At 61.0% G+C, this 27,851-nt stretch overlaps 1 protein-coding gene across 1 annotated transcript; it reads left to right on the forward strand.

Annotated features, from left to right (window-relative positions):
- Window positions 1-27,761, forward strand: TPCN2 (two pore segment channel 2). The gene is made up of 23 exons (XM_040638787.1): window positions 1-202; window positions 4,078-4,142; window positions 4,834-4,910; window positions 5,289-5,466; window positions 7,133-7,249; window positions 11,416-11,522; window positions 12,051-12,123; window positions 13,332-13,431; window positions 14,416-14,481; window positions 15,837-15,901; window positions 16,452-16,552; window positions 17,195-17,276; window positions 17,496-17,582; window positions 18,547-18,666; window positions 18,816-18,875; window positions 20,525-20,653; window positions 21,425-21,474; window positions 22,858-22,957; window positions 25,287-25,358; window positions 26,436-26,512; window positions 26,995-27,076; window positions 27,166-27,248; window positions 27,686-27,761. Exons 1-23 carry the CDS (start codon window positions 91-93, stop codon window positions 27,759-27,761), a joined length of 2,079 nt encoding a protein of 692 aa, XP_040494721.1. The 5' UTR covers window positions 1-90.
- The last annotated feature ends 90 nt before the right edge of the window (window positions 27,762-27,851 follow it).

The raw sequence follows: 27,851 nt of genomic DNA on the forward strand, positions 1-27,851 counted from the left end.
CTCCGGGGCCGGGGACGCCACGCCTGCGCAGTGTAGCGTGCGCTCCGCGTCCTGCGCTTCGGGGAGGGTCCCAGAGGCGTGCGGTGGTCCATGGCGGACCCCGGGGCGGAGTCGGAGCCCCTTTTGAGCCGGGCCCGGGGCGGCAGTGGCAGCGACTGCCCGGCGGGCTCAGCCGCTTGCCGCAGCGTCCGCGACGGCCCTGGTGAGCGGCGGCCCGGGGAGGGGAGCGGGCCGTGGGGGTTGTGTGTGGGGTCCTGCTGGCTCTGCGCCGTTCGGTGTCGCCGCTGCGGGCGCGCCCCAGGGGCCGGGGTCTGAGCGGGCGCGGGGAGCGAGGGGAATCGCCCCCCGAGGGCGGGGGGCTGCTCCCTGCGGAGGAGCGGGCGGCAGGGTCGGCCACGCGCTGCGGGGTCGCGCCCTGCCTCCGACCTGCCGGCCCGAGAGGCTTCGCCTAGCCGGCCGCCCGCGCCCCGCAGCCGCGTGCAGCCCCCTCGATGGACCTCGGGTAGACCCAGCCCTCGCGGATCGCCTTGGTGGCTCCTAGGAGGCAGCACTTCCGTTTTCCTCCAGGTTATGATGGGGGAAACTGAGGCACAGAGAGGGGCGTTCCCCTACCCAAGGTCACACAGCCGCGAAGTGGCTGGCGTGGGGTTCGAGCCCAGCTGGGAGTAGACTTAGGAGTCCTTTCAGTCTACCCTCTCAGTCTCGGTGCTGGAGTCTCCCCAGAGTCTGGTGCCCCTTCAGCTTGGGTTTGGGGCTGGCCTCCTCAGACCAGGGCAGCTTCCTCCCTTTGCCCTCTGCAGCTCCCTCCTGCCCTTCCTGTTTACCAGCAGAGAAGTTGCTGAATCCTGAGGAGGGCGGGTGGGTGGAGTCCATCTGTCTCTGGCAGACGTCAGGGGGGTTGGGTGCTGGGTCAGTGATGGAAGGGCTTCAACCTCATTTTACAGAGGAGAAAACCAAGGCCCAGAGAGTCTCTGGGACCTGTCCAAGGTCAGCTCTGGGATCTGGTGCTGCTGCTGCTAGTGTCATGCTGGGCGTTCCTTTCAGGAGCACTTTCCCTTTCTGGGCTTGCTTTCTTCCTCTGTCTGGGAGGGGGCCGTAGTAGTGTGTGCCCATCCGTGGACAATGGGGTTGGAGGGTTCCTGATAAGAGGTGGAAAAACTAGAGGCATGGGCAGCCACCTGCCTGCCCATCTCAGAGGCTGTCCCCAGGAAGGTTCTCCATCCAGCCTGTGCCAGGCCTCACAGGTCCTTGGGCAAGGGACGTAGGTCATTAAGGCTTTGTGTCTGGAGGTGAGGGTGCCTTTCTGGTGCTACCACTTCTGGCTGTGTGACCTTGGCAGGTTGCCTGACCTTTCTGAGCTTTAATGAAAGGGAGGTAGTCAGAGGGGCTGACTTGAGTGTTGTGAAGATTCAGAGAGAATGCTGGGAATGCCCTCGGCGCAGGGCCTGGCCACATGGCGGAGCTCGAGCGGTCGGTGCTGAGGGCCGTTCTGCACAGAGCACTGTGACAGTCACAGGTCCCGGTCCTGGCCGAGTGGATGGCAGACACATGAGACCTGCACTGTAAGAGAGGGGCCAGGGCCAGGCAGTGTGGATGGCGAGTGAGGGCTTCTAGTCCTGACGCCATGACCTCCATGAGGGCTCCTGAGAATGTCATGGGACACCCTGTGTTTTGAGTCTCCCTGGCTTGGCTCCTTGGCCCCGGGGTGGTGGCGACTGAGAATGGCTGGTTTGCCCTCAGCTCCCGTGGGGGTTCCTAGGTGGGGCTCTGTGCACAGAGTTTGCGTGTCCTGCAGTCGGATCCTCCTGCTGCCGGGTCGGGGGACTATGCTGCTGGGTGCCCTGCAGACCCTGCAGTCACGTCCTTCCGATCCAGCCTCACCTCATTGGGCAAGGGTAGCTGTTCCCTCTTCTCGTTCCTCTTGTCACCCTTTTTCTGGTTATGGAGAAGTCAGGATGAGGGAGCACCACACTATGGAAGGGGCTTCTAGAATAAAAGCAGCAAATAGCTACAGCAACCCATTCAGTCTGCACTTCTGTCCCATCGTGTATGACCCGTGAGGGGGGGGAACTGATGCACAGAGGTGAAGAGGCCTGTTCAGGGTCATCAGGGAGCTGGTTGGGGCCCCAGGGAGGTCATACAGGGTGGAGCCTGGAACAGGAAGGAGTGGAGGCTTGGGGCAGAGAGGCTGGTCCTGGGCTGCTGTGGGATGTGGTGTTTGAGTCCCTGTTGTCCTCTGCTCTCTGCAGCACACGTTCTACCTTGAAGCTCCGACCTGGTGTGCCCACTGATTGCCACCTGGGGTGGTGGTCCCTAGACCACCACGTTGGGAGACAGCGCTCCTGGTAGGGCCAACAGCCTGGGCAAGGGCTTGGAGTCTTGGGAGAACTTGGTCTTGGCAGAGCCAAGTTCAGGATGAGCGGTGTGGAGGGCATAGGGTGGGGAAAGCAGCAGGATGGGCTGTGAGTGGGTGAGGTGGGCACCATAGTGCCAAGTGGGTTCAGTGTGGCCTTTTTCCAGTAGCACTGGGGACTCGTGGGAATCTGTGACATACTCACGACTGAGGGTTTGTGACAAGATTCCCCTGGTTGCTGGTGTCAGGGACTGCAAAGCAGGTGGGGTGGCCTTTCTGAGGTTTGGTGCCCTGCAGCCCAGGAAGGAGGTCTGATGTGTGCTGGGAAGTTCCTGGGGTACCTGACACCCCTGGCCTGTGATGGCTTGCCTGGGCATGAGCTGCACCCCGCATCTGGGCCTAAAGGGAACCCAGAGGCTCTTCTTGTCTAAGAAGCTTATATCCTTAGATCTTTCCAGGTGGCGATCTCATCTCTTATCCGGGGGTTGGGTAATATGGGGCCCCTCGTGGGCCCTCGCAGCCTCCCCTCGGGGCTGTTCACTCACTCAGCTTTGAGGACGCTGTGTTCCAAGCCCTGCCCGGTCCTGGGCTCTGTGGGTACAGTAGGGAGTAGACCGGCGTGCTGTCTGATCTTGGTTCTCAGGACGCTATTAGGGAAAGCAGGTAGTCGCCACCCTCACAGCCTCCCTGGGAGAACTTTTAGGGCTCCTCAGGGCGAGGAGCATGGTGCTTGTACGTGGGGGGAAACTGAGGCCCAGATAGAGGAGGGTGCTTGCTTTGGGTGACACAGCAGTGTGATGGCAGATCCAGGCTGGAGTCTTACCTCCTACTTCTGTCCAGGGTCCCCCATCTCCCTGATTGCCCCCTGCCCTGGCCCTGTGGCAGGAGCCCTGAGACGGGGGCAGCTGCTTCCCTGGGGGTGGTGGGCAGAGTAGACAGTGGCGCACTGCCCGCTCTGCCTCGGGCGTCCGTACGTCTGCGCTAGAAGCCTGCGTGTCGCTGCCTCTCTCCATACGAGGTACGGGTGGTTTTAGAAACTGCTGGCTATGGCCCAGAGGTGAAAGTAGAATCTTCAACAGAAACAGCTGCCCCCTCGTTTCCAAGCCTGGATCTGGGAGCTGCTGGGTGCTGCGTGCCGGCTCTGCCCCTGCCTGGAGCCTGGGCTGCTTGGGCTGCACCTTCTCTCAGGGACCTTGGGCAGTGGCTGTTGCTGTGAGCCACCGCTCCCCATGCCTTTCTTCTCCCTTTGTGGCAAGCAGTGGTTTCTGCCACGCGGCCACAGAGGCGGCACTTGGCCTCGAGCAGTGGCCGGAACCCAAGGCTGTGGGGACTGATCTAGTGTGCAGCTTATGGCTCCTGTATGGGCAGGGGTGGGGATGCTGGAATGAGGCTTCGAGCCGCCTGACTTGTCCTGAAGGCCCCTCGTAGTCGGGAGCCTGCTGGGGCTCACAGAGGCCCCATCCATCCTCCTGTGCCCTGACACCTGAGCTTGCTGGTGGGTGATGTCGGCGGGAGGGTAGCCACAGCTGCCCGCTTACGGGCATGCTGTGTGCCGGGCCAGTCCTGGGGCTCTCGTGTGAGAACTTGCTGCAGGGTGAAGGCATCTCATTGCAGAGCCTTGGAAAACAACGCCTCCAGGTTCTTTCCTTGATCTCAGTTGAACCTGTAGCAGGTGAGCGTCATGTGATCCGCCTTGTCACCCGATGCGTTCTCTCTGTCTGCAGGCGCTGTGTCCAGGCGGGAGGTCTGCTTTGACCAGGCTGCTGTCTTCATTGAAGATGCCCTCCAGGTGGGCGGGACCTGCTCCCAGTGGCTGGGCCTGGGCTCGTCTCTGGGTTTTGTGGGGACTGGGTGATGGCTGCCCTGCTGGTCCCCTCCTTGCTGTCCTGGGGCCAGGGCCTTGGTGGCTGGACTGTGTGGCCATCATAACCGTGATGATGGGGCCTTTGGGCACAGCTCACCTGGGGTCCTCCCTAAAGCAGGTGGGCACTGGTGTTCTTCTCTTGAGTCCTAGAATCAGTCATTACTCGTTTTGTTGAGTTACCGCCTACTGAGGGCCTGTCCTGTGCCTGCCTCTCCCAGGTCCCGTGAAAGATGCCCAAAGATGGTCAGACCATCGCCTGCTGGAAAACAACACCCAGGCTCAATTCGGGAAATAGGATATGGAAGGGAGCAACGTGCCTTGTGGGGGACTAGGCCGGGGGCATCCTGGACAGTGGCACAGTCGTGGGGGCCTTCACAGCAGAGGGGAGAGCCTCGCAGGCAGGCAGCGGGCACGGCTGTATGTTTGGCAGTGGGTATCCGTGCTGTGGACGTTTTTGGTGCCCCTGTGGGGTCACCAGAGAGCTCTTTGTCCACGGCCCGTCTCCCTGCCTGGGGGCCTGTTGTGGGGTCAGTGGGTGCCTGGCCTGTGGCTGGCCAGGCTGTGCGGCTCTGAGGGGACCCCCACTCATGCTCCCCTGTGTGATGTTTACTTTCAGTATCGCTCCATTAACCACCGCATGGATGCCAGGTCGATGTGGCTTTATCGGTTGTATTACTCGAACGCGTGCCAATGGTGAGAAGGCCCACGCGTGCAGCGGGGGGGTTCCTGTGGCCTGGCTGGGTGGGGGGAGGCTGACCTCAGGGTCCAGGCAGGTTCCGCCTCCTCATGGTGGAGAAGGAGCTGCTTTTCCCTCCTTCCTGGAACAAGGAGCCCAGCCCGAGGAAAGAGGGGCTCTTCTGGTGATGAGTTTCAGCCATGGCCTTCGAGCCTTGAGCTGAGTGCTGCTGTCTGACCGCTCGAGATGGGCACAAACCAGGCAGTGTGGGCTTTGCCTTTTGAAACCATGGGGTCTGTCCTGCTATCTCCCCGGGCATCCTGCCTGTGGATCTGGCTTTTGGCCCACAGCCCTGCTGGTTCATGCATTTTAATTAGTTTTTGTTCTTTTTTCAGGATATTGAGTTTCACCATCTTCTTGATCCTGTTTTTGGCTTTTATTGAGACCCCGTCCTCGCTCACTAGCACCGCGGATGTCCGCTACCGCTCGGCCCCTTGGAATCCCCCCTGTGGCCTGACCGAGAGCGTCGAGATGCTCTGCCTGCTGGTCTTTGTGGCTGACGTCTCTGTGAAGGTGAGGTGGGCACCGTCAGGTGCCACAGCCCAGGGGCCAGTGCCTTCCTGGCCTGTCTGCTGCTTTTTTGATTAATTTTTATACTTCTGGAGCTAGCTGCCTTTTTCTCGGACTGTGCACTTTGACCCTCGGAGCAGAGGCCTGGGTTGGTGGAGAGTTCTGGGCATTGAAGCAGAGGCTGTGTCGGCTCTCTGCCCTCTCCAGACTAAACTGAGTCGGGGTTTGGCCATGCCAGGTGCACGGCCTTGTGGGACCTCTGGGAGTGGCTGAGGGTCTGGCAGTGCCCCTGTGAGGAGAGACCCCCGTAGAACAAGGCAGGACCAGTGGTCTCTCTCATGGCCCAGCGTCCCACCCCCAAGAAGAGAGGAACACAGGAGGCGGTGCGGGTGGGGTGGAAAGGGGCCTGTTGCCACGTGGTGTGTGCCTGACTCTAGATTCTGTCTGACCTGAGTCCTTCCAGAAGCTGGAGGTGGGCCCCGCCTTGCTCATTTGAGCTTCTGAGCCACGTCAGAGGTTCAGAGCCCTAGTGGCTTCCCGCTGAGACACAGAGGGGCCGAGAGGCCGGGCCTGGCTGCGGGTCACACGTTGTTCCTTTTGTCAGACAGGGGCGATTCCTGTGCTGCAGTGCTGGGCCTTCGGGTTGTAGCTGGCCATGCAGTGCGGCGGGCTGTCCCCAGACTCAGGCAGTGCCTCCGCCCGGCACCCGCTGGGCGTCCTGCTGTGGGGGTGGCCTCAGGCCTCTGGGGCTCACGCGGAGGGCTGTGGGCGAGGGCCCTGGGCAGCTTCATGTTGTTTCTTCTTCAGCCCTTGGTGTGTTTAGGAGCTTTGGGGGTTTTTAAACTGGAACTGAAACTGGTGAGAAGTTGTTCTCATTCGTAGTTTTTGAATGGCTGGTGCGTTCGGGAAGTCTCAAAGTTAGAGCGAGTGTACGTTTTTATCTGCACGCAGTGACCTCTGGATGCCCCTGCCATCTGTGGGGCTCGTGACGACTGGCCAGCTGGCCTCAGAGGAAGACCTCAGGCCTGGTTGATTTTTATTTTTTTTTTTTTCAGACATTTTTTAAAGACTTCGTTTATTTATTTGAGAGAGAGAAGGGAGCGAGCATAAGCAGGGGTAGGAGCAGAGAGAGAAGCAGACCCTCCGCAGAGCAGGGAGCCCGATGCGTGTTTTGATCCCAGGACCCTGAGTTCATGACCTGAGCCAAAGGCAGACGCTTCACTGACTGAGCCACCCAGGTGCCCCCCTGGTTTATAGATGGTTCTGGGTGTGGGCCAGCCCAACCAGAAGCAGACCATGTGTGGTGTTACAGCCTCGATCGGCAAAGCCCCTTTTCCAGAATGGCTCTTTTCCAGAATGGTTCCTGTACATAAGCTAACCTGACCGTTGGGATGGGCAGGACGGCTCAGACCCTGTTACCGATGTGGTAGCAGGCTGGAGTGGTTAAGTGCTGAGCCCGAGACCACTGGCTGGCAGAGGTCACCAGTGGGCTGGGTGAGGGCTCAGCTTCTTGCTCCCCAGGTCACTTGGAGGCCACACCGCTCGCCAAAGTGCTCTCTGCTCTGGCTGCCCCAGCCTCACCCGTGGCCATTGACAGCCTCGGGCCGGCTGCAGGGCTGGCGTCTGTGGGGCTGCCCGCTCACCCGCTCACCCACCGCCTCTCTTGCAGAGCTACCTGGTTGGGTGGGCCCAATTCCGGACGAACCTCTGGCTGCTGGCCTACCTTGCAGTGCTGGTCGTGTCTCTCATGGACTGGATCGTGTCTCTGAGTCTGGTTTGCCAGGAGGTAGGTGCTGCAGCGGCTCTGAGCTGGGAGCAGAAGCTCTGGATGGCCTTCCCCTGCCCAGCTCTGCACACCCTCTTAGCATTTCAGTTGGCCATCGGCCACGGGGCCTTGTCCCATCTTGCAGAAGGAGACACTGAGGCCTGGGGAGGGCACGAGGACTCCTAATTCCTGCCTCAGCACTTTCCAGCTGAGCTCCTTGACCAGCTGGGTCCCCTGCCGCCTTGGGGCCTCGCCCTGGCCATGTGCCCGAAGCTCTGGGTGGGCTACAGTGGGAAAGCCTCTGTCAGCCTAGAGTCCCATCCCGCCCCCCAGCCAGATGCACAGCCCAGTGACTGCATAGAGCAGAAGCGGGAAAGTTGGTGTGGGGACAGCCATGTCCATCAGGGCCAGTCAGCGACACAAGCTCGTGGGGCACTTTAGGCAAGAGAATTTATATAGAAGCTTAAACAGGTGTTGAGTAACCGACCAAGCAGAACGGGGTGGGGCAGGGGCAGCGGGACACAGAGCTGCGGGAGGCTCAGGGGCGGGGCCCCCAGCAGCGGCACCCTGCCCTCCAGGCTCTGGGGGGGGCGGTGCAGATCACCCACCGGAGACTGTTTGGTTCTGGCAGTGCTGAAGGTGGGAGGGCTGGCAGCCCCCGGCGTGGGTACCACCCCAGGGCTGGCAAGGGGACAGCGGGGAGCAGTCGCGCCTCCCCCTCTGGCCCCCCAGCCTCTTCCCTGTGCCCTCACTGGCAGGAGTAAGCAGGCTGCTGAAGGGGAGCCCGCGGCAGAGCTGCGGGGAGGTCGGATGGCACAGTGCCCGCCTCCCACTTCCTCGCAGGAAAGAGCTTTGTGAGCGTTACAGACCCACGTCTGCGCAACAAGCGAGGAAGGCCATGCGCAGCTCTCAGACTTGCGTTGTTATTGGTTGCGGCCCCGACTGGTCCTTATAAGTTCCTCCTGCTCAGGGTCCCCGTGCCCTTAGCCTCAGCCGGCTCCCCGGCTCCTCTGGCTTCTTCACCTTGAACGGGGACCCAGAGCTTCATTCCCGGCCAGTCCGTGTCCTCGGTGGGCCTGCCTTTGATGATTCCCGGAGTTTCTGATAGTCTTTCATACCTGGTGTGCCTCAGGATCCCCGACCTAGACCTCCCTGCCCCTCTGCGCAGCAGCACCCCAGTCTGTCCTTGGTGTTCGGAGCGGTGTGCCCCATGGCACCCCACCCTGCTGCTCATGAATCTCACGGTGTGTCCCTCGTGGAACACCCCCCCCCGGGCGTGGGCATTTCCAGAGCGGCAGGGCACTGAATCGTGGGCTGGGGAGAGGGGGAGTTGCTGTTCTGTTCTGTCCTGCACCTCCCGGTCCCACCGAGGGCTGCCTCCCGGAGCTGGTGTCGCGGAGCCTGCCTAGCACCATCCAGCCCTCCCACGGGCAGGCCGCTGCAGGGGAGAGGCCGTGGTGAGGCCGGTGAGTGCCGTGGGCTGGTCTGAGGCAGCATGGCCCCTGAGGCTCAGATAGTGGTCCCGGGGCGCTCCTAGGCAGCCCTAACTGCCAGTCCAGGGAGGACAGATCCATGCTCTGCCCGGGGAAGGGGCCCATTGCAGTCACCCACCCAGCTGCCCTGGGCCTCATCGGGGTGGGTGAGCGGAGCTGGGCTCTGCCTCTAGAGGGCAAGCCATCTGTAGTGGCCTTGGGGGCAAGGGCTCGGACATTATGGGACATGTCGTTCTGTCTCGTGGATGTTTCCTCTGCCCGTCCACGTGCAAGCTTCTTAGACCTCGTCCTCACTTGTCTGGCTTGTTCTTTCTGTGCCCTGACCACCACGTGGGAATTGTTACCCTTCTCAGTACAAACAGGGTGGACCCTGCCCACTGAAATGCTCTCCCTTCAGCACCACCTCGGGGGTGGGGGGGCTCCCGATTGAGGCTGTAGCGCCACACGGGGTCCGCTTCTGGGTAGGGTCAGTGCATCACCCAGAACCGTGTCCGAACCAGGCCTGAGGTTCTTCCCTGCGCCAGCTAGCCAGTCATAACTCACACAGGCACGGGGGGAGGGAGGGCGGGGAGGACCAGGGGCCTCCCCCCTACTCCAGCCTGGACTCTCTCTCTGCCTTGTGGGCAGAGGGTCAGATCACACATGGTCCACCGGTCCCTGGCTAGGCCGTGGTCGTGACTCTGCTGCGGCGCTTTCTCATGGGAGACGAGGTACCTGCAGGTTAGTTGGCCTCTGCTGCGGTGCTTTCTCATGGGAGACGAGGTACCTGCAGGTTAGTTGGTCTCTGCTGCGGCGCTTTCTCATGGGAGACGAGGTACCTGCAGGTTAGTTGGTGGTCTGTGATTCTGTGTGGGCCTCGCCAGGGGCTTCACTGGCACCGGGCCAGCTGCTCATTGGCGTTAAGTCCTGTGACTGTACCTCCCCGTCCTTCATAAAGGCACGCGTCCCTGTCTCCTTGACCTTGATGTGGCCCCAGCATGGGGAGGGCTCTTGGCAGGAGGTATGAGCTGCACCCTGGTCTGTGTCTGATTACAGGTGAGGGTCCGAGACCCTGGGTGTGGGTGCCATAGGACCTTTAGCTGCTTCTTAGCCTAGAGGGATGGCTAAGAGACTCAGGATACGGGTGCTGAGGCAAGAGTCCATCTGGGACGGGTGAGCTGGGGACGCTGGTCCCTCAGCCCACGGGGTGGGCAGGAGGGTGGGCAGAGCCCTGAGTGTCCATTTATTGCTGTTTCCTTTGGCTTTCTGGTCCCGTGCCGGGAGCTGGGCCCCCTCCTGAGAATGTGTGTAGCCCGGGGAGGTTGAGTCGGGCCTTGGGATCCCGATCCTTCAGACGACCTGGAGGGTCTGCTGTGTGCCAGCGCTGTTGGGACCTTGTTCTGTTGCGAGAGGGACCTCTGGTATGAGGAAACCGCAGAGACGTCATGGCACTCCAGACTGCCACGGGTGCCGTGCTAGAGGAGGTGGCATTTACACGGGCATGGGAGGGACGGGGACAGCCTGCCAGCTGAGCAGAGGGGTGGGCTGAGGGCTGCAGCCAGCAGGACAGTGGGCGGTGGCCCCTGGATGGGCCAGAGTGGGCCTCCAGGCAGTCCTTGGGCCTTGGGCTGGGAGGGAATGTGGTCAGCTGGGCTTCTAAGACAAGATGCCTGGTGGGGCGGGAGTCCAGTTGAGGGCTAGGATGGGCCATGGAGCAATAACAAGACACTTAAAAGCACGTGGCCTAGGAAATGGGGTGATTGCAAGAGAGAAGGTAGTTACGCTTTTATATAAAAGATATGAACCACCAAAACAAAACCACAAGAAAACAAAAAACCATGTGGCCTGACACGTTCCCCAAGGCAAGAGGCCAACAGAGGGGAGGAAGGGGCTCTGGGCATCAGCACTTGGGGGTCAGGTACGGGGGAGATGGCCCGAGGCGCTGGGCAGACTCAGGCCTGGAGGTCACTGAGGCTGGGGCAGGCGTCCCGGACAGGAGGACTGGCTGGGTCAGGGGCAGGGACGTGTGGGACAGGTAGAGGGGCAAGTGTTTCTGTTGCGAGTGCAGGGTCTTAGAACATGTGGTGTGTTGCTAGTGGAGGGAGGGGGAAGGGACGCCTGAGGGAAGCCCCTTCGAAAACACTAGGTGGTCCTGCGCACGGGGCGGAGGGGGGGGCTCTCTTAGATTCTGACGGGAAGGAAGACAGGAAGGAGGAAATGGGGCCTGTGTGTGCACCCGTGTGCGTGTGCGTGTGCAGGCGGTGTGCACGTGTAGGATATGTGCACAGAGGGTGTGTGTTTGCAGCAAGCATGTGCGTGTGTGCACGCATGCGTGTGTGAGTGTGTCTGCGTGTGGGCACTGCGGGGTGCAGAGTTGCGGCCCAGCGGCTGTGTGTGCGTGAGGGGGGTGGGGCCACAGCTGGGAGGGGTGGGGGCAGCGGAGGAGTCAGGAGCTTGGAGCAGCACCCTCCGCCCCCCCCACCCCGGGTGGGACAGGCAGCTTTGTAGAGAGGTGTGGAGGCCCCCATGGGCTGAGGCTGCAGGGCTGATGGGAGCCGGGTGGCCTGTTGGCAGGGGCTGGGGGAGGACAGGGACAGGGAGGCCAGGGCTGTGAGTGGGTGACGGCGGGAGGTCCGAGTGGGGCTCTGCGGCTCTTAGGCACTTCCAGTCTCTGGCCTGGGTGGAAGTGGAGAGCGCCTTCCTCCTGTCTTTCAGTCCCTGCGGATTCGTAGGCTTTTTCGCCCCTTCTTCTTGATGCAGAACTCGTCCATGATGAAGAAGACGCTCAAGTGTATCCGGTCCTCGCTGCCGGAAATGGCCAGGTGGGCTCTCGGTGCCGGGCCTCCATGCTGTGCCATCGGGGGGCGCCAGGACTGCAGCCTGGGGAAGCCTCCTGGCAGCCCTTAGTGGCCTTGTACCCTCTGCTCGACAGCTGCAGAGCCCTGCGGATGCGCCCCTTCTGTCCCTGCTGTGACTGTGACCACCTCCTCCCCCACTCTCCTCCCATGACCCCCCCCGGCCCCAGTTCTCTGTCCCCGGCCTCCCTCTGCCCCCAGTCCCCTTCCCCCAGTGGCTCACATGGTTGAGCCCTCACCGTGAGCCCAGATGGATGGATGTGGCCTTTCCCCTCTGAGAGTCCAGGGGTCCTTGGACCCCCTGGAACTGCCCCTGGGGTACCGATTGTCCCTGCCAGGGAAAGGGCTCCCTGAGGGCAGCACCAGTAGCTGAGCGCAGGTCAGGCTCCAGGGCAGGAGCTCCCCGAGTGCTCGGGCCGGCTGCCCCTAGCCCCCCACCCCGTTTGGCGCGTGGGGCGTGTGTCGTGTGCTAAGCGCCCGCGTCCGTCTCCCCAGTGTCATGCTGCTGCTGGCGCTTCACCTGTGTGTCTTCACCATGTTTGGGATGCTGCTCTTCACAGGCGAGAAGGTACGGCGCTCTGCTCTTTCCCCAGCCGGCGCCCTGGGCATTGACGGACAGGTCGGCCCTCTCCTCCATGTAGTTGTGGGGCCTGCAGAGGCGGCGGACCGGTGAGGCTGCCTGCTCTAGCCTCGTAACCAGGGTCAGTGGTGGCCCACCTAGACCCCAGAGGTCTCTTCAAATGACCAGTCTTCGTGTGCCCGTCCCTGTGGCCTCATGGGCTCAGGGCTGGTGGGCCTGGCTGCTCCTGCCTCTCTTCCTCCTTCCCTCCTTCCCTCCTTCCATTCTTCTCCCCTCCCTGCCCCTGACCCAGCTTTCTCTACACCCCTGTTAGATGGAGGCCCCCACAGCCTGGCGTTTGGGGCCATCAGGTGGACTGCACCACCGTCCGCCCCACAGCGCCTGCCTCCACTTCGTCTTCTCCGGTTGGGGTCTTTTGCCCTCCCCCTGGGTCCCCTTCCCTTCCCGCTCCTCGCTGCCTCTTGGCCCCAGTGGCCTATTGCTGCGTGGAGGTGTCTGCCACTTCTCACCCTGGTCCCCCCACACCATGCATCTGTGGTCCAGTGTGTCTTCGCTCATGTCCTGGCCAGGGTCACTGTCATCCTCAGCGTTGGAGCTGTCCTGCATCTCTGTCCTGGGAATGTGGCCGGGGGTCAGCCATGGCTGGTTTCCATTGAGTTTGTGGCAATATTGGGGGGATCCAGGCTGTCCTGTCCGTGAAGGAGGACTGGAGACTGTCCCTTCTGACTCCGGGAGAGCTGGAGCTCCCCTGTGTCTGTAGTCATCTTTTGAGTGTGTGTCTGTCTTTGTGTAATTGTGTGTGTCTCTGCACCTGGGTGTGCACTACGTGCTTTGTGTGTCTCTGTGTGTCCGTGTGTATTTGTTTAGTGGTTGTATAGTTAATGGTGTGTGCTGTCTCTCTCTGTGTGTGTCTCAGCCAGGGCTGCTGAAGGCTTTTCCCTGTGGTTCTGAGCAGACCCGCTTCAGAGGCCGGTGTCCCTGCGGGTGCACAGCCTCCCCGGACACTGGCTCTTGGGCCCAGAGGCCCTGAGTTAGGTCCTGTCTGGCCATGAGTGCAGAGTCTGCTGGGAAATGATGGGGAGGTGCAGGTGAGGGGTGCTGGCCCCACAGCGGATGGAGCTCTGCCGGCTTCAGGCCTTAGCTTGGTGGGGAGAGGCCTGCCGGCCCCTCACAGCCACCCCGTTTGCTCTCAGCAGGGTGATGGGCAGGACCGGGAGAGGCTGATCTACTTCCGCAACCTGCCGGAGGCTCTGACCTCCCTCCTGGTGCTGCTGACCACTGCCAACAACCCCGACGGTGTGTGGGGAGGGGGCACAGGGCCTGGGGGGCGGGTGTGGTTAACGGGGAGCCCCAGCACCAGGCTCTCGAGGCAGGAGTGCAGAAGGCTTTTCTATCCCTGGGTGGAGCATGAAAAGGAGGACGTTGGGTTCTCTCCCTCACTCCTTCCTTGTTTTTCGTTCCCTGTTTGTCTTTTTCCTTCTCCTTCCTGCCTGTTTCCTCTTCTTCCCTTTTCTCCCACTTCACTCCTTTGCTGGCTCCCTCCCTCCTTTTTCCTCTGTTCCCTTCACCTTGTCTTTCCTGTTCCCTGACTCCACCGAGAAGCTAAGAATGAGCACGGTAACAACTGGTGGTGTGTGCGGCGGGTTCCCTGATGACTTCCTCTTTGAGGCCCAGCCACTTTCCCTGTCGCCACCCAGGCCCAGCTGTGGGGTGCGGCTTGGCCCTGAGGTGATGGGCCCTGGCTCTTAGGTTGCTGTGGTGCTCACGTTTGGGGTTGCTGCTGGGGCCGCTCTGTGTGGGCCAGGGCTGTGGCTAGGATGGGGTGCTGTGGGCCTCTAGGGCCTGGCTGTGGCCTGGGTACCCTGGCTCATGACTTTCGTCTTGGGCTCAGGGATGATCCCCCATCATAGAGACCTTCCCAGGAGGGCAGCCGTCAGCTTGCACACCCAGTGGGACCCTGAGCATTGTCCCCACATGTCCTGTGAGTCGTAGCACATCACCCAAGGGAGAGCTGAGCTTTCAGTGTGTGGGGAGTTCATAGGGAAGCAGGTTTCAGCTTAATGTAAGGGGGGAGCAGCCTTGAAAAGTAGTGAGTTCCCCACTGCAAGGGTGTGTAAGCAGAGGTGTGAGGATTGGCATTTGGACAGGAAGGCCTCCTAGGTCTCCCAGCCAGAGCCCTTCTATCTGTTGAGAGGGCAGGTGGTGTGAGGCCATGATGGGGATTAGATCGGAGGCTGAGGTTGTGAACATGTTTCAGTTTCTGCAACTTCTTTCTCTCAGTTATGACTCCTGCGTATTCCAAGAACCGAGCCTATGCCATCTTTTTCATAGTCTTCACCCTGATAGGTAAGTTCCGACAGATCTGTAGGGGTCACTTGGGACAAGATCCTGCCCCCTGTGGCAAGATCCCAAATGCTCAGGTGTAACCGTGTCCTCCCAACCCCATGACTTCACCTCAGCGTGTCCTCCCCGACCCCGTGGCTTCACCTCAGCATGTCCTCCCCGACCCCGTGGCTTCACGTCAGCGTGTCCTCCCCCCCCCGCCGGCTCCCCCTCTGCCTCCCCCACCCTGTGGCTTCACCTCAGCGTGTCCTCCCCGACCCCGTGGCTTCACCTCAGCATGTCCTCCCCGACCCCGTGGCTTCACCTCAGCGTGTCCTCCCCGACCCCGTGGCTTCACCTCAGCGTGTCCTCCCCGACCCTGTGGCTTCACCTCAGCGTGTCCTCCCCGACCCCGTGGCTTCACTTCATGTCCTCCCCCACCCTGTGGCTTCACCTCAGCGTGTCCTCCTCGACCCCGTGGCTTCACGTCAGCGTGTCCTCCCAACCCCATGACTTCACCTCAGCGTGTCCTCCCCGACCCCGTGGCTTCACCTCAGCGTGTCCTCCCCAACCCTGTGGCTTCACCTCAGCGTGTCCTCCTCGACCCCGTGGCTTCACTTCATGTCCTCCCCCACCCTGTGGCTTCACCTCAGCGTGTCCTCCTTGACCCCGTGGCTTCACCTCAGTGTGTCCTCCCCGACCCCGTGGCTTCACCTCAGTGTGTCCTCCTGATCCCGTGGCTTCACCTCATGTGTCCTCCTGACCCCGTGACTTCACCTCATGTGTCCTCCTGTGACCTCTCTGTGACTTCACTTTAGCATGCCCTCCTTGCTGACTTTGGTTTAGTGTGCCTTCCCAACCATGTGACTTCACCTCAATGTGTCTTCCCTGACCCTGTGATTTCACCTGCTCCCCGACCCCATGACTTTGCCTCAGTGTGTCCTCCCTGCTGACTTCACCTCAGCATGCCTTCCCTGCTGACTTCGCTTCAGTTTTCCCATGACCTCATGTGCTCTCTGACCTTGTGACTTCTCCTCAGTGTGGCCCACCTCATGGTTTTCAGTCTGTGACCACCGATGGTCTCTGTCCTCAGTGCCCATGGCTGGGCATGCCCGGTGGCAGCGTATTCATTAGATGAGGACAGGGAGGCCTTCGTGTTGACTGGCGTGCCCCAGGCACCTGGCAGGAATGACGGGCTCTCCCTGCTCTGTGATCATCCAGGCCCTTCTCACCAGCACCTTTGGGATTGCTGTGCCCGTTTTGGCCCTTTGGGCCCCTGGGTGCCGCCCCCAGCCCCGGGCTCCTGATGCTGCTGCTCCTTCCAGACTCTGCCCCCTGTCTGTGGTGGTCCCCACTGATTGTGGCTTTTCCACTCGCAGGAAGCTTGTTTTTGATGAACCTGCTGACGGCCATCATCTACAACCGGTTCCGGGGCTACCTGATGGTGAGACAGGCTGCCGTTTCTACTCCTCTGTGAGGAGCTGCCCCTGGAGGCCAGGCGGGGGCGACCAGCCCGGTGGTCCCAGAGGAGGGAGGGGTGGCTGGGTGGGGGCCAGGCCCCTGGGGCAGGGGTGGGGTGCTCGTCTCCAGTGGTCTCTGCACTGCCCTCTGGCTCCCTCCTGTGGGGGAGCAGGAGCCGTGTCACATCCTCCCTCCCCAGGCAGTGCTGTTGCCGCAGCCCCCTCCCCCCCCGGGCCACTTCCCTGCTCCATCTCCACTAGAGGGAGGCCGTGAGGTCGCAGCTCTAGGGCAGGTGGCCCCGAGCCCACCGTGTGGGAGAGCTGGGGACCCCAGATGTGCAGAGCAGAAACACACATCTTAGCGATTTCCATGGGCCGTGAAGAGTCTGGCTGTTCCTCTGGTGCCTGAGGGGGTGAGGGCTGCTCCCCCGTTGCGGGTGGGCAGGCCGCCCCCCAGAGGCGCTGGGCATGAGGTGGGGGGATGTGTGGCCAGGAGAGGCCCGACCCCACCACTCAGGGCCGTTTTCCTTGCAGAAGTCTTTCCAGACCTCCCTGTTCCGGAGGCGGCTGGGAGCCCGGGCCGCCTATGAGGTCCTCTCCTCCGTGACAGCAGAGGGACAAGCCCACCCTCAGGAGTGAGTGCCGGGCTCCCGGGACCCCCTTCTCCCTGAGGAAGCGGGGGCTGCTGCCGGTGGGAGGGAGCTCCTTAGAATGCTCCATAGAGTGTTTCCGGAGCAGCAACTCTGCCCTCTGCCGAGCGCCCCGCAGGCTGGCACCTGATTTTAGCGCGGCCTTGGAATCACAAGGATGCCTCATGGCCGGTGGTGCAGGGTTCTGTCGTTCTCTGAGTTGACTCACTTGTCCTCGTGACCCCTGGAGACCGTGGGCTGGTGGGGGCCGAGTGGCTTTGGCCCTCTCCCCCGGCCTGCGTCCTTCCCGCGCCACTGTGCTTGGGTGAGGCAGGGGGGGCCTGGTCTGGCGATGGTGTCTGTGGAAGGTGCCCACCCGGACGGCTCATGAGCCACCCTGTCCTGTGTCTGTTGTACTGCACACCACTTCTGAGCGCCGGCGTGCTCCTCTTGAAGGCGGGACGGTAGTGTCTCTGGGGATTGTAGATGACAGGACGACTGAGGTGCCCGTGGTGGGCTCCTTCCCGGAGGCTCTCGTCACCGCCCAGGGCCACTCGGCCACATGCGGCAGAACTCCGGCCGGAGGTGCAGGCGCCCTGGTGCGCTGAGCTAGCCGGGCTCACCGGGGTGTGGGTGTCTTCTTCCCAGAGTTGGGGTGAAGCCCCAGGACTTCCTGCAGGTGCTTCAGAAAGTCCAGCTGGACAGCTCCCACAAACAGGCCATCATGGAGGTATTAGGGCCCCCTCTTCCCCATGCCCCCCCAGCCTGTGCTTCTGGGCTCTGCCTGGAGGTCACCTCGGCCACCAGCCCCTTTTCAGCCCAGGGGTGTCACTTCAGCCCAGGCCGGGGGGTGGGGGTGCTGGGGACGGCGCACCCTTCTGTCCCGGGCCCTTCCTTCCTTCGGCCCGGCTGACCCCGGCTGACCTGTGTGTGTCTCCCTCCTTTCCAGAAGGTACGTTCCTACGGTGGTGACCTGTTGTCAGCCGACGAGTTTCAGAAACTCTTCAATGAGTTCGACAAAAGGGTGATTAAAGAGGTAACTGGGTAGTAAGGAGGGCACGTATTGCATGGAGCACTGGGTGTTATACGCAAATAACGAATCATGGAACTTTACATCAAAAACTAAGGATATACTGTATGGTGACTAACATAATATCATAAAAAATTATTATTAAAAAAAAAAAAAGAGGTAACTGGGGCTGGGCCACCCGGGGTGAGCTAGGACAGTTACAGTACCCATTGGCATCGATCACCCGGGTGACTGCTAATGATCCGTGCCAGGACTCGCCTTCCCAGGGATTCTGGCCCCTAGGATGGTAAATGGGAGCAGAGATTGCTTGGTTCTTAGAAGTTGGGGTGGTTTTATCAACCTTATGAAATTCATAGACCCCAGGGACTGGCCTGGGCCAAGTGTGACCCAGAGGAACTTCCCAAAGGGTTTCCCAGTCTCCACGACAGACTCTTACCTACTTCCAACAAACTCTTATCTTCTTCCCTGTGTCCTTCCCCAGGAGGGTCCTGAGTTTGTCCAAAGCCTTTGTTTTTTGTCCTTGACACTGATTTGTAAAGTCACCAGATGGGCCTCGGCATCCAGCTCAGCACCGTGTCCACAAAGAGCCCTGTTCTGTGTTAAGCTTTCAGTTATTCGTGTGTAACTCCCACGTGGTTTTTCACAGAACGCTTTTTGTCTTGTGGTAAACGCTTGGCGTATATTCGCGTGGCCGCCTCTTGCTCCATTGCGGTTTACCCGAGCAGTCCGGGGCCGTTTTGCTCTCTAGTTCTCTAGCTCTTTCTGTTAAGAGATGCCTGTGATGAACGTCTTAGTGTGTGCAGCTGTTCCATGTTTGAGATTGTTTTGTTAGGCTGGACAGACAGGGATAAAAGAGGAGGTAGGAAAAAGTCGAATGCTGGAGTAAGGGGGTACGGGCACTGGCGGGCTCCCAACAGCCGTGGCCTCCTGCAGGCACGTGTGTTTGAGCCCCCGTGTGTTCCCTCCCCAGCCCCCGCCGCGGCCTGAGTACCCGTCTCCCTTCCTGCAGCGCGCCCAGTTCCTCTTCAGCCACCGCTATTTTGACTACCTGGGGAACTTCATCGCCCTTGGGAACCTCGTGTCCATTTCTGTGAGTGCAGGCTCGGCCTCGTGTGGACGTGGGTGGCGCCTCATTGCCCGCCCCCCGGCCCCCGCCCCTCCTCCCGGCTCCCCGACCGTGGCCTTGGAGCCCGGGCGCTGGGCCGGGCTGGCGAGCTACCGTCCGCTCTGGCTCTGCAGGTGTTCCTGGTGGTAGACGCGGACATGCTGCCTGAGGACCGTGACGACTTCGTCCTAGGGGTGAGCTAGGCGTTCCAGCGTTCGCTGGGGTGATGGGGGAGTCAGCGGGAGTGAGAGGGCACAGCCTCCCCTTCCCTGGGGCCCTTCTGGTGTGAAGCCGCTCCTTCCATTGTGGGGTGCTCTCCGGAGGACGGGGTGCTGGCCCAGGAGAGGCTGGTGTGGCGGAGGCAGCAGGTGGGGCCGTTGGCGTCTTCCGGGCTTGTGTGGCCCTGGGATTGGAGCTTTTCCCTTTCTGGCTGCTTCTCAGCCAGTTCTCAGCCCTTTCTGGAACCATGAACTCCCTTCTTAACATTACAAGGCTTGTCAAACTCCTTAGGAATTTAAAAACAATTTTTTCATCTTGGATTTTCAGCAAAATAGCAACAATACCCCCACATTACTCAATGCCAGAACGCTAACAAAACAGGTATTTTGAAGTTTGTTTTAATGAAAGATCTTGTGAACAATGGTAATACTGATGAAAGCGAGTAAATGTTCCCTGATTACGTAAGAAAAAGCTTGACTTTTCTGATTTAAAACTGATGCAGTATGTCGTGCATATTAAGCATAGAGTAGACTTTATCATGGCATTAAAATTGAAAAAATGGTTTTCCTGACCTGATGCTTGAAATTCCTTTGTATTATCCTTCAAGAAAGTCCAGTTCTCAGCTTTCTTATGTCCGTTGTACTTTTTTCCTGGATGAACCAGAAAGCTTCGGTCTCCTCCTCGTGAGGTGGCTGGTTTTTATTCCTGATGAACTCAGGGTGGATACAGTTGACCAGTATTTTATCTTTTGTAGCAGTAGTTGTTAAGCCTGAGGGCCGGCGTGATTATCTGTGAGAGACTTCTGGTTACATGAATGTCGCATGGGAGTTTTGGGGTACCTGCAGGGTTCCATCCTTTTCTGCCCCTTGGTAATTGCTCATGATATAGGGTCAGGAATGTTTTTCCTGCCTTAACGGCGACCTCTTCACGGGTGTGAATGAGGCAGCACTAAGAATCTGGAATTTAGACTGGACACTGAGGCGAGGTGACTGCGGCAGTCATCTGACCCCACATGCCCCTCCCATGGCCCTGTGCACGCCGGGGAAGGGTGCTGTGAGGCCCCCATTAAGGGAGGAGGCCGTCTGTATTTTACTGACTGGCTTCAAAGTAGCCTGTGGTGGTCTTCAATGCTAAGATCTCCTCTGATACACACCAGGGGCTGGGGGGGTTGCTGCTGAGAGCCAGGCGTGCCCACCGGGGAGGCCACTGCCCACGTGTGTTGTTAGAGGTCACCCCGATGTGCCCATGGAGAGTGGACCGGAGGAGTCAGGGCAGAGAACTGGGGGGGGTGGGCTCGGGCGGCAGCCATGGGGAGAGAGATGTGGGAGAACGGGCCGGTGGGGTGGGGTGTGCCCCAGGCCCCGACGGCCCAGAAGGGATGTGGGGTTGGGAGTTGGTGGGCAAGATGAGTGTGGGCTGGGGGTGCAGCTGTGCTGGTCATCACCGAAGCCAGCGTGGGTGCCCGGTCACCTGAGGGGAGGATATGGAGCAGGAGGGTGGGGTGCCAGAGATGCCCCGTGTGTGTGGGGGCACGGGAAAAGCAGCCCCGAGAGCCCCGAGGAGCAGGTAAGGGGAGGGCGGGTGACGGGGGGCTGAATGCCAGGTACCTGTGTTCCTCTCCCAGATTCTCAACTGTGTCTTCATCCTGTACTACCTGCTGGAATTGCTGCTGAAGGTGTTTGCTCTGGGCCTGCCGGGCTACCTGGCCTACCCCAGCAACGTGTTCGATGGGCTCCTCACCATCGTCCTGCTGGTAAAGTCTGAGACGGGCCAGGCTGCTGGCCCCCGGGCGGGCGGTGTGCTCTCTGCGTCTGCCTCTGTGCTGCGTTCCGTCTCAAGCTGTCCCTCCGGAGCGGAGGGCCCCAGGAATTTGGGCTCCTGCCTCCAGCAACAAGGGGCTGGCTTTCCCCCGCATGAGCTGCTTGGTGGGCGGCCAGCGGGCGCCCATAGGCGGCTGGGTTTCCATGGCATTTGAGCGTCGCGGGGGCACGCTGCCTCTCCCGCCCCTGAGGGGGGCCCGGCTGGAGGCCACCGTCCTGCCGGCTAACCAGCCCCGCACAGATTGAAGCACAGTGGGACCTTGCCGCGGGTGGAGGCAGGGAGGGGGGGTCTCTGGCACCCTTCCCCAGAACCTGTGGGAGTGGAGGGTCACGCGTGGTCTGTGTGTCACGGCTGCCATACTGGTACAGCATTTATTCGTGTTTGCTGTGGGCCCCTTGGGACAGGAGCAAAGATAAGTCTGAGAGAAGGGTCTTCGGTCTGTCCTTGACCTGGGCCTCCACCAGCCTTTCTGGTGTCCTGCCCTCCATACGTGTGGGCGCCGGTTCCTGAGACCTCAGTGTCTTTCTCAGCCGCAGGAAGCCCCACGTTTGGAATCACACCCTAGGGACAAGGGCGGAGCTCTGACTTCTCCCCAAAACCCCCTTTGGGGGGGGGCGCGTGTTACACACGAGCTTTAGAATTCACGTGAAAGCCCTAGACTAGCGTTGCTGTAGCGATGCCTTCTCTTCTTTTGTAATTAAAGGTTTTGGAGATCTCAACTCTGGCTGTGTACCGATTCCCACACCCAGGCTGGTATGTGACTGGAGAGAACCGAGGGAGGCTACAGCAACCAGCACCCCGCTAGGCCCCAGGGGTGGGTGGCCCGCCGCCCAGGCGCCCCGGCCTGCCTGCTCGGGCTGCTCGGCTCCAGGGCGAAGCGCCCAAGTATTAGGAGAGCACGCGGCTCGGAGCTTGGCCAGCTGAGGACTGTGGGAGCTGTCCCCTCTCCTTGCTCTTGGGGAACGTGTCCTAACTTGCCGTCAGAACGATACTGTCCCAGAGCTGGGACAAGCCTCTAGTGGGCTCAGCACCAGTGCTAGGATGGGCGTGCGGCTCCCGGTGTCCTGCAGAGTGGAGATGCCCAGCTTAGGGCTGGGGTGACCCTGAGCGCTGGACTAGGGCTGGAAGCCTTGTGACCTTGGCTTGTCATCTCCCACCCTGGGCGTCAGTTTACTACCCTGTAAGATGGCGGGGGCTGGGGCTGCTATTTGAGCCCCACCACCCCCGCTTCTGGCCACAGAGCAGTATAGATGTCTGGGCAGGGGGTCCCAGAGCACCTCAGAGTGTGGCTTGTGGTGGCTGTCTGGTCGTGGCGCCCAGAACACAGCTGCCCCAGCCAGTGCGCGTGCTGGCCCCGGGCATCTTGGCAGCCCTGGCATCTTGGTATCTCTGTGGGCTGCTTCTGACCTAGTGGAGCATCTGGAAAGTGCTGGAGGTGGGCAGTGGGGCTGAAAGACTTGCTTTAGGGTCAGCTGCTCCAGAGCCAGCCAGGAAGAGTTTATGTGGCACAGACAGGTCGGGCTGGTGCTGTCCTTGGTGCGCTGGGGCCTGGCAGGAGCCCCAGCCTGAGGAGTGGTGGGGCCGTGCTGCCTGGCGGCCGCAGGGCCAGCTTCCCTTGTTTCTAAAGCGCACTGAAAACCCACTGTGCACTTTGGTCTGAGAATCGCGGGGGAGCGTTGTGCGTGAGAATGAGTTTCAACTTACGTAGAAACGAGAGCATAGTAAGCCCCTGAGAGACACCAGGAGGGGCCAGGATACAGGATGGAAGTGCAGGAGAGTCAGGAGCTAGGGTCAGGCGAGAGGGATAGAAGACGAGCTCAGAGAAAGGGGTAAAGTAGGATAGTGGGCAGGGGCCAGGGGACTGGCTCGGGAACCAGGTCCCTTCTACTTCTGCTGGGACCCGAGACAGGTGTTCCGGCATCTGGAACCTGCGTGCTCTCCCGTGGAAGATGGGGGGTATGATAGCCAGTGCTGTCCTGGGCTGGCAGGTGTGGCCGTCCAGGCTGTCCTGTACCCGTGACGGAGCCCCCCCGCCTGCTCTCTGCGTCTCTGTTTCTGTCTGAACACGCATCTCCTCGTCTTCCTGTTGCCGGCACCTCGAGGCTCTCCCGGCCCGTCTCCTGTGTGTCTCTGCAGGAAGCCGGAGGTGCTGGGCCTGCTGTCGCTGTGGGACATGGCCCGGCTGGTGAACGTGCTCATCGTGTTCCGGTTCCTGCGCATCATCCCCGGCATGAAGGTGCGTGGGCCTCTGTCCCGCCTCGCCTCCCTGCTGTCCTGCTCCCCGCCTCGCCTCCCTGCTGACCTGCTCCCGCTGCCACGTCGCCCTAGAGACTGGCCGAGCCTGGGCGGGGAGGAGCCGAGACCAGGACTGTCCCCCTGGCTGCCTTGGTTCCCTTGGTCTGTGTCCTCAGCCCTGCGCTGCATCTGGGTGATGCCGGAGGGCGGTTAGGAGCTTGAGAGCCGTCCAGCCCTGCCTTACGGACGAGGAGAGGGAGGGCCAGCGCAGGTGGGCGGGTGTGGGGCACCTGGGCCAGCTGCAGGGGGCCTTTGTGCTCTTTGGGGCCCTTGGCGTTTGTGAGGGGCAGGGGCTGGAGCCCTGGAACCAGCGTGTTCCTAGGTGTCCTGAGGTTTCCAAAAGGCCAGGGGTGTAGGCCCATAGTGACTTCTAGTAATGAGGGGCAAAGGTGGGATGGGCCAAGGCACTCACCTCCAGGCCCCCCAGAGGAGTGGGGCAGTGTGGTTGGCTGGGGCGCCAGTCTGCAGTACTCCGGTCCTGGTGGCTGTGACCGTCTGCAGGCCCCGTTTTCTCTTCATGTACCCACAGGGGGTGACACGAGCCTTGAGGAGAGGGGAGCCAGGTGAACAGGGCATTTAGGCCCAGTGCCCTCCCAGCACAGAGGTAGACTTCGCTCTTCCTGTCCGTTTTCCTAAGAACTTTTTAGGAGAGAGGAAACCAAGGACATCAGAGCCCTTTCTGAGTGTCAAAGTCTTCCCCTGTGCACGTGTGTCCCTTCTGCCAAGCTGCGCACCTGTGCTGTCCGGGGGTTACTTGTTAGCTGGCAGACTTTCCCATCGGCAGGTGGCCTGGGGGCCCTGGGTGCAGATGGGGGCTGCTGCACACAGGCCTTCGTGCACGCCACACGCAGGCTTGTGGTCACACACGCATGTGATCACCCTTAACCACACATAAACATGCACACCTAATCACAGTCACACAATTGTATGCACGCGTCACCACACAACCATACGTGTAAGCACCCGTGATCATACACTTGCAGCACAGTCGAGACTCAGATCACACGCGCACACCGAACACACGTGTGAACCATGAGCACAATCTTGCACGTGTGCGCACGACATACTATACACGTGCGCTACCGTGCACACGCATGCGCATAACCGTGCCCACACGCAGTGACGCGCACACGCACGAGCGTGCCGCACGCGCGCACGTAATCGTGCACACATGCCCACGGTGGTTCTGGTCTGTCAGCGTCTAGGGTTAGGGGCTAACAGCTCAGGTGGGGTAAACGGGCGAATCGGAAAGTCTTTCTCTGGGGCTCAGGTTTGCACGTCAGGGGAGCAGCCCTCTGTAGCTGGGGTGCCTGGGTGGGTCTCTGAGCCCCTTGCTCAGACTTGATCACTCGGGCTGAGCTGGATGCCTCAGGTCTGCGCTTCTTTGGAGGCTCCAGACCCGAGAGGAGCTAATCCAGCCTTCGTGGTCGCTGGGCTGTGTGCTCTGAGCTCCTGCATGCTGTGGCTTCACCGAAGGGACTTGGAATTGTGACACATCTGCGTCTGGGTGGATGGAGGTGTCTGTGTGTGCGGTGTATGTGAGTGTATATGGTATGTGTCTGCCTGTGACTGGATGGAGGGATGTAGATGTGTGAGTGTGTGGGGGTGTTTATGGGTGGCCGTGGGGTGCGCATACAGGTGTGTATGGGCAGGTGGCCCTGGGGTGCTTGTACAGGAGCGTATGTGGGCGGGTGGCCGTGGGGTGCAAGTACAGGTGTGTATGTGGGCAGGTGGCCCTGGGGTGCTCGTACAGGTGTGTATGGGCAGGTGGCCCTGGGGTGCTTGTACAGGAGCATATGTGGGCGGGTGGCCGTGGGGTGCAAGTACAGGTGTGTATATGGGCGAGTGGACGTGGGGTGCTCGTACAGGTGTGTATGGGCAGGTGGCCCTGGGGTGCTTGTACAGGAGTGTATGTGGGCAAGAGGCCATGGGGTGCGTGTACAGGTGTGTATGGGCAGGTGGCCCTGGGGTGCTCGTACAGGTGTGGATCTGGGCGGGTGCCATGGGCTGCTCATACAGGTGTGTATGTGGCCGTGGGCTGCTCGTACAGGTATGTATGTGGGCGGGTGGCCGTGGGGTGCAAGTACAGGTGTGTATGTGGGCAAGAGGCCATGGGGTGCATGTACAGGTGTGTATGGGCGGCTGACTGGCGTGTGTGTACAGGTGTGTGGGTTGGTAGTGCACTGGTCCTGTCCTGCCTTTCCAGGCAGGGCTGGTGTCACCTCAGTGCGACCAGGAAGAATAGGGTCCTGCTTTCCTTCTGTCCTCAGCTAATGGCTGTGGTGGCTAGTACCATCCTGGACCTGATCAGAAACATGCGGGCTTTTGGCGGGATCCTGGTGGTGAGTCTGGCTAGTGGGCTCTGGCCGCTGGGGGGGTGGGCGCACGAGAGGAGCTGGGTGTGGGGTCTGGTGAGTCTGAGCTCCGCGGGAGTCCTCGGCTGAGCCTGAGGCTGGCTGCTCTGGAGGAAGGAGGGCCCTGTGTTAGGGGCCGCTCTTGGGTTGTGTAGGCCCGGGAGGCAAACGTTCCCGAGCGTGGACCTCGGGGCTGGTCTGCGGGAAGAGCTGCCCAACCACACTCCTTTCCATGCCAGAGGTCCATCGGTCACTTTTTATGTGCTCATGTATTTTGGATCGCGGACCATACTGAGACACTGATTTTAAAAAGTGTGAGAGGCACTAGGAATCCCCGGAGCCCATGTAGACCCCAAATGGGGCTTTGGTCAGCCCTTCTTGTGCAGAGGGATTTTGGGAATTCCCATCCATGTTGGCTGAGAGAGAACCATGACATCCCCTGGTTCCAGACCCAGCCTTGCCACTGAGGTGCTGTTGGCTCTGCCCCATCGCCCAGCCCAGGAAAGGGGACCCCTCGTGCTGCTGTAGGCGCGAAGCCCCTCAGAGGGAACGGAGGCCCAGAAGGGACTGGGTTAGCCCAGGGCCTGTGCCCCTTCCTTTTGCCCTTGGCGTGGTGGGAATAGGTGGGGACAGCCGGTGGTAGCCTCTTCTGTCTGTGGCATGAGACTGCTGGGTAGCGTTCCTTGCACATCTTCTCTTGGAGAAGCCTGGCCAGTTCCTACCTGCCACTCCCCTGGGATCCCCTTCCCCTGGGACCCCCTTCGCCTAAGACCATGCAGAGTAGGGGTCCTTCTCACCGGTCTTCCTGCCACACCTGTCCTGGAGCAGCCTCCCTTCCTTGGCTCCTGGGTCTTTCCCCTTGGCCCCCAGTTTGTGGCTCCTCCCTCCTTCCCTCTGGGGCAGCCTGGCTGCCAGGAGACGGTACTTGGCAGGAGGAACCCCAGTGTTCCGTGTCCGTGGAGGCCAGCAGTACCCGTGGCTGGGGGCAGCGTCGAGGGCTGGGCGTGTGCTGCTTTGTGGGTCCCTCTGCGGGGGGCACTGAGCATACCGGCCCCGCCCCCCTAGGTGGTGTACTATGTCTTCGCCATCATGGGCATCAACCTGTTCCGCGGGGTCATCGTGGCTCCTCCTGGAAACGGCAGGTGAGGTGGGGCCTGAACGTGCCAGGAGGAGTGCCTCTGGGGGAGCGGAGGAGCTTGAGGATGGGTGATGGTGTGGGGGCAGGCTCCCCGGCGGGGGGGGGGGCTCCTAGTCCCTCCTCTTATCCCCCCTCCCTCTCCGCCCCGCCCGGTGCCCTCACCCAGTCTGTACTGACAGTGTTTCTGAAGCTGCCGCACCCCTGCACCCCATCTGGGACCCTCAGGCCACGCCCCATGCTGGTGGGGGGATGCCCAGAGCCAGACCTGGATCCTGCCTTCTGGAAGCTCCGTTTCCCGTGCGTGTCTGGAGCTCTTGGCCTCTGGCTGCCCTCACAGCACCTCCAGAGATCGGGGGCCCTTTGTTCTTCCTCTGACTTCTCAGGGCCCAGAGGGGTCCAGCTGTGCAGGGGCTGAGGCACTGCTGGGGCGCCCCGGTGTCCGTGTCCCGGTCCCCACCCCTGACCCAGCTTGTCGTGTCCCTGCAGCCTGGCCCCTGACAATAGCTCCGTACCCTGCGGAAGCTTCGAGCAGCTGGAATACTGGGCCAATAATTTTGATGACTTTGCGGTGAGCCCTGCACCCCCTGCTCCTCGGGGCCCCTGCCCTCCCATTGCACGCCCCCTGCCCCTCTGGACCCTGTGTCTGCTGTCCCACAGGCCGCCCTCATCACTCTGTGGAACGTGATGGTGGTGAACAACTGGCAGGTGTTCCTGGATGCCTATCGGCGCTACTCGGGCCCGTGAGGACTGGCTGGCATGGGCCCCTCCCTCTCCCCATCACAGTGCAGTGTGAGCTCCTCCAGAGGGTGGCGGTGTTGTGCGCCTTGCCAGTGACTCAGCTTTTCACTCTCCTGGGGATTGCTTGGGGGTGTGGCTTCTGAGACTTCCCCGGTGCTGGGAGCCCCGGAGTGGTGGCCGAGTGGAAGAAGAGCTTCTGGAGCCTTTGAAGAGCTCAGCCCGCTCGCAGCCGTGGTGGTCCTGGGTTCGAATCCCAGCTGTACCCCTATTGGCCATGTTACTTGGCAAAAGCCTTGGTCGGGGTTGTCTCAAACGGGAATGGGGAGGCCGCCAGAGTTTCCCGGCAAACCTCCCACGAGTGTTGCTGCGTGCGTCAGTCGTCGTGGTGTCCTATCTCGCACTGCTTCACGGGGCCACGGCTGGCCTTTTTGCTCCGCAGGTGGTCAAAGATCTACTCTTTTGTGTCGTGGGTGGCTGCGTCATCTGTCATCTGGGTCAACCTGTTTCGGCTCTGATTCTGGAGGCAAGTAGACTTCTGCTGGGGGCGTCTCGGTGGTTTCTCACTTGCTGAGGACGGCATGGCCACCAGCCCCACCTGGACTGGT

This window comes from Ursus maritimus, unplaced genomic scaffold (assembly GCF_017311325.1).
Source record: "Ursus maritimus isolate PB19 unplaced genomic scaffold, ASM1731132v1 scaffold_23, whole genome shotgun sequence".
Lineage (NCBI taxonomy): Eukaryota > Metazoa > Chordata > Mammalia > Carnivora > Ursidae > Ursus > Ursus maritimus.